Source organism: Chrysochloris asiatica, unplaced genomic scaffold (assembly GCF_000296735.1).
Source record: "Chrysochloris asiatica unplaced genomic scaffold, ChrAsi1.0 scaffold00094, whole genome shotgun sequence".
Lineage (NCBI taxonomy): Eukaryota > Metazoa > Chordata > Mammalia > Afrosoricida > Chrysochloridae > Chrysochloris > Chrysochloris asiatica.
Window position 1 is genome coordinate 5,368,187 of NW_006408612.1, and position 6,000 is coordinate 5,374,186.

At 37.8% G+C, this 6,000-nt stretch overlaps 1 protein-coding gene across 1 annotated transcript in view; it reads left to right on the forward strand.

Moving 5' to 3' along the window:
• The window catches only part of SCRN3 (secernin 3), a 30,272-nt gene that overhangs the window by 22,206 nt on the left and 2,066 nt on the right, over window positions 1-6,000 (forward strand). The window contains exon 6 of the mRNA XM_006866654.1: window positions 1,527-1,707. Coding sequence (XP_006866716.1) covers window positions 1,527-1,707 — 181 coding nt within the window. The remainder of the gene's footprint in view (window positions 1-1,526; window positions 1,708-6,000) is intronic.

Below are 6,000 nucleotides of genomic sequence, written 5' to 3' on the forward strand. Positions count from 1 at the left end.
GGGCCGGGGAGTAGGGGTAGAATCACTAGTGTGTTGATTTTGCCAGGCTCAATTTTTATCACAGGGATAGGACAATAGCTTTTGGATGCATTTTCTGTTTAGCCTTAAGTCTGCCATTTTCAGGTGTGAATAGCAGTCATAACTCTTCTTTTATGGGAAGAAAATGTTCAGTTTCTTATATGCAGTTATCCTATACTCCCTTTTCCTCCAAAATTATTTCACATTGTCAAGAAAAAAATTAAGTACTGTTTTCAAATTCAGATCCCAAATGTTATAATATATTAGGTGATTGATAACAATTAGTAAAAAAAGATTATATAATATAGTTGTGCTAGATTTACATTTCACTCATATCTAGAAAAACACATACAGGTAAAACTTAAACTATCTATAATTCAGTTATATGAGAGGTCTTCAAAATGTTCATTTTAAAAAATGGAATTAAAAGATAATAGAATTTTCCCATGACCTTTTAAAGCCCCCTCGTATCTTAAGTAAGGGGTTTGTATAGATATCTTTATCACCTTGACTTAAGTGTCTGGCCATTAGTATCGCTCACAAAATTTGAGGTACATTACATTTAGAAATTATTATATATTCATTATGTCTTAGTGTTACAGTCTTTCATATTAGAGATATTGCCAAGGAAACGGGATGAAATCTGTGTCCCTCTAATTAGCACTGCTGCTCATCTTCATCCCAAATTCTAATGCTCAATCTAACAGTGGGAAGTATTTTTGCCCTCTGTTATGGATTAAATTGTGACCTCCCCAAATCTGTATTGTAAATCAGGAATGTGTTGTCTTTTGTGTTTTAAGTCAATTGTACAAGTCTTACAGTCAATATGAAAGAAGCCTCTTAGGCAAGTAGAGATGAGGGAAGATGGATGCCACGCTACATGGAAATCTCCAAGGCTAGGAAATAGAAGCTGAAGAAATGAGGACTCTCCCTTAGAGCTGACAGAGAAAGCCTTCCCTTAGTGCTGGTGCCCTGAATCTGGACCTCTAGCCTCCTAAACTGTGAGAAAATAAGTTATGAGTTGTTAAAGCCACCCACTTAACATTTCTGTTCTAACAGCACTTCCAAGTGTGAACTGTGCAGTGGAAAAATGGAATTAAAGATAATTGGCAAACTGACTTCACTGAAATGTTTTTGTTAGGCCCTCTGTTAAATATATGGGAATATAAAGCCACATAAAATGTAATCAGTCTCCTGCCGCAAAGGAGGTCCCAGTGTACCACGGAAGACAGGTGTGACAGGAACAAATTAGTATGGAGCACCATTAACAAAAACTTTTAACTAGAGGGAATATTGTTGTTGTTGTTAAGTGCTGTCAAGTCAGCTCTGACCCATAGTGACCCTCTCTAGAGGGCTTCCAAGGAGTGACAGGTGAGCTTAAACCTTGCAGTTCAAATTGACTTTGCAGTGTAGTGCATTAACCCACAGCTCCACACCAGGACTCCTTAAAATAATGCCTAGTATATTTTATAGCCCATCATACCAATTTAATAGTTTCTTTCTTCTAGATCTGTTTTTAAGCCTTTCATATTTGTGCCAAATATTTCACAACTATTGGACACCAGTTCACCAAGATTTGAACTTGAAGATCCAGTTAAAAAGAAGTCACATTTTAAGATCAGACCTGACAGAAGACACCTACTCTACCAGAAACACCAGCAGGCATTGGCCATGACAGATAATGATAAGGTATGAGTTGATGATATTCTTTGTTATCTCATTAAGAATTGCTCAGATTCCATCCATATTTTAAACTTCGGAATTTCAGCTTTCTTTCATCCTTCATATAAAAATAGGTTTAAAAGTAACTTAGATGCTTAGAATATAGTTGTTGTTGATGCTAAGTGCCACTGAGTCAATTCCAACTCATAGTGACCCTGTATAGGGTTTCCAAGGAGTGGCTGGTGAGTTTGAACCACTAACCTTGTGGTTCAAACCAACCTTGCTGTCCAGTGCTTTATCCCACTGCACCACACCAGGACTCCACAACTATAGTGTTGTTGTTAAGTGCCATCAAGTCAGTTCTGACCCATAACAACCATGACAGATTTTCTGAGGAGCAGCTGGTAAGTTTGAACTCCTGACTTTGCAGACCAGAGCATTAACCCACAATACCACACCAAGACTATAGCTGTTGTTGTTAAGTACCGTGGAGTCGGTTCCAACTCATAGTGACCCTGCACAGGGTTTCCGAGGATGTAAATCTTTACGGGAACAGAACACCTCATCTTTCTCCCATGGAACTACTGGTAGTTTCAAATTGCTGACCTTGATGTTCACAGCCCGATTCGTAACCACTACGCTACCAGAGAACGGTATTATTTCTTGATTAGTGAAGAATGTGATTTAAATTATTTAATCCTTACAATCACTTTATAAAGTAGGTATTATTATTCCCATCTCTTGGTAAAGAATCTGAGACTAGGAGTAGTTTGCTTAGTATATTAGCGGGTTTCAAAAGTTTGTAGAAAAATTACATTAGCTTTTAATTCCATTTTTCCATGAACTTTCTGAAGGCCCTTTGTATTTGCTTCACCAAAAGTTATGAAATGTTTGACAGCTTTTGTAAAGTCGTATTGAAATAAAAATTTGAAGCTTGCCACTATCTTGTTGCTGTTGTGTGCTTTTGAGGCGGTTTTGACTAACAGTGACCCTGTATAGATAGGGTTCCCAAGAAGTAGCTGGTGACCTTGAACTGCAGATGTTGTGGTTAACAGTCCAGTGCTTATACTACAGTGTCACATCACAACTCTATTACTATCTTAGTTTTTATTTAGTAAGCATTAAATGTTGATTGGCAAAAAAAGTAGTGAGAAGATAATGGGATTTGAAGGAAGAAGTGTGGAAAGAGCTGAGTTCTAGGCTTGGTCCTGTAAGTGACTACTCTTGTATCTTTGGGAGAGTCAATCCTATTGATGTTTTTAATGCACATGTTTTGAGTCTCTGATTGTCTGATTTTACTCATTACAATGTCCTCCAGGTTCACCTATGTCGTGAGGTGTTTTGCAGATTCATCATTATTCTTTGATGTTGCTTGGTATTCCATTGTGTGTATGCACCAAAGTTTAACCATTCTTCTGTTGCTTGGCACTTAGGCTGTCTCCATCTTTTAGATATGTCTCTTGTAGATAGCATATTGAAGGATCCTGTTTTCATATCCATTCTGCTCTGTCTCTTGAGTGGTGCATTTAATCCGTTTACATTCAGTGTAATTCTCGATAGGTATAAATTGATTGCTGTCATTTTGCTGTGTGTGTATGTTTTGTGTGTGGTGCTATTGGTTTCTTTGTTCCACATAATTTTCTGTGCCGAGTTAATTTTGGTTTAGAACTTATTTTCAAAAACTTTTCATTTTCATTTCTGGTGTGTTAATGTTTGCTAAATCTTGCTGATTTTCCTCTTTCTTTATTTTGATGTGCAGATATATTAATTTTATTTGAGGTTATCCTGTTATCTATTAATTTAAACTTTTCCTATTTAAAACAGTCTGTTTTATCTTGAAATCTATTTGACTTCCTTGCCATTTAGAAGTTCTATCTACACTATTCTATTTGTTTTGTAGTAGACTTCATTAAATTGATATTTTTAGTCTTATAGGTTTGTTTTACTTTAGATACTTCTATATATGTATTGTCCTGGTGTAGCACTGTGGGCTGATGTGCTGGACTACAAGGTCATTTGAACCACAAAGTCAGTGGTTCGAGCTCAACAGCCGCTCCTTGGAAATCCTATACAGGGTCGCTGTGGGTTGGAAACAACTTAACAACAACAACATATCTGTTTTGAGTTCTAGGTGGTGTTGTCATGCATGATAACAGGTTATTGTTGGTTCTCATTCCAAAAAACACCCTTTAGCATTTTTTTGTAAAGTTAATCTTATTATTACAAATTCCTTTCATTTGTTTATCAGAATATATCCTAATTTCACCATTGTATTTGAGGGACAGCTTTGTTGGGTATATGATTCTTGATTAGCAGTTTGTTTTTGTTTTTTCTGTCTGAGTTTTGTATATGTCATCCCATTGCCTTCTTGCCTACATGATTTCTGCTGAGAAACCTGAGTTTAGTCTTATTGGTTCTCCTTCGTAGTTAACCTTTTGTTTTTCCTGAGCTACTCTCAGGATTCTTATCTTTGGTTTTGGAAAGTTTGATTATGATATGTTCGGTGATTTTCTTTTGGGATCTGCCCTGTTTGGTTCTGTTCAGCTTCTTGTATGCTTATCTCCTTGTCTACCAACAGTTCTAAGACAGTTTTCTCTGTGCCATTGACATTGCCTCTTCCTGTTCTGGAATTCTGTTCACCTGTAAGTTGTTCCTCTTCAGGATGTTCCACATAATTCTTAGGCTTACTTTGTATTTTTTCATTCCACATTGGGGATGGATGAGGGTAGGAACTGGCCACACCTCTGGTCACCAGGAGAGCCTGGGGAAAAAGAAAGAATTGCATCTTTCCTCTTACCTATGAATCTGCTCTGCCAGGCCACCTTCTTGCCAAACCGGTTCACAAAAGTTCAAGATGGTTGTGTTGCGTCTGGCCAGCCGCTCATGAGTCAGTCTCCCTCTCTCACTATCCCTGCTCAGCTTCTCCTCCCAGCAAGCACTCAATCCACTTCTCTAACCTTTCCTCTGAAGTTAGGGTTTCAGGATTGTCATCTGTATCTGTTTCATTTGGTCTCTCATCTTTGGTGTAGAAGGTCCATGTTTGGTGCGCCTGTCGAGTCTGCCATCTTGCTGGATGTCTTCCTTGTTTTGAGTCTTACTGAGGTTGAAAATGTTAATTATTGACTTTTTGTACTTCCTCTTAAAAGACTTGCCTATTCTTTTTCTTTGCTTGGTGGCTCCACAGGATAAGCACTGTACTGTGAACCACAAGGTTGGTGTTTGGTGTCCACCAGCTGCTCCATGGGATATGAAGCTTTGTGTTCCTGCAAAGATTTTTAAAATCTCAGAAACCCTATACAGCATCACTGTGAATCAGAATCAAACTAACATTTTTCAACTCATTCTGGATTGTTTTCACTTTTTGCCTCAAAGAGGCAGAAATATATGCATATGAACTCTTTGTTTCATTGCAATTGTTTTCCTCTAGTTTATTGTTTGGCATTTAAGTTTTTAATGGTACTTCTGTCTATAAAAATTTTAGCCAGTTATGTTTGATAGTCTTTTCCCTAAAGGTATCCTGATTTTATGCTTCAAAGGTCTACCTTGCCTCAAAATAAATATAACTCTGGCATTTTCTTTTAGTGTATATGTATGTATTTTTTAAAAAATAGTTCTTTAATACACTTGGAATTTACTTATACATATGTTATTAAGTAAGGAGCTCTGGTAGCGTAGTAATTACAAATCGAATTGCAAACCACAAGGTCAGCAGTTCGAAACTACCAGCTGTTCCGTGGGAGAAAGAGGAGTCTTTCTGCTCCCGTAAAGATTTACAGCCTCGGAAACCCTGTATAGGGTCGCTATGAGTCAGAACCGACTCCATGGCACTTAACCAGGCAAATATTAAGTGGGATTCTAACTTGGTTTTTGTAGTGGTTAGGGTTCTGTGTCAGTTTGACTAGGCCAGGATTTTCAGTGGTTTAGCAGTTGGGATGTGCTTATTCTCCTGGTGATGAAGCCTAATACAGACATAGTTAACTCTATGATGAATGGCTATGAGCAGCTAATCAACTGAAGGGATGTTTCCTTGAGGGTGTGGCCTGCTCCCAATATAATGGACATGCAGGAGGGACTCTCTCTTATGCTGGATACCTGGGACTCTATAATTGTAGACCAGTCCCTTGGAAATAAATTTCTCTTTATATATATGGTGGTGGTGGTGTGCCATAGAGCCAGGAATAGCTGGTAGTTTCAAACTGCTGACCTTGACGTTAGCAGCCTGACTCACAACCACTATGCTACCAGAGCTCCTTATTTATATAAATATATATGTGTGTGTGTGTGTATATACACATATACACACACACACACATATATATA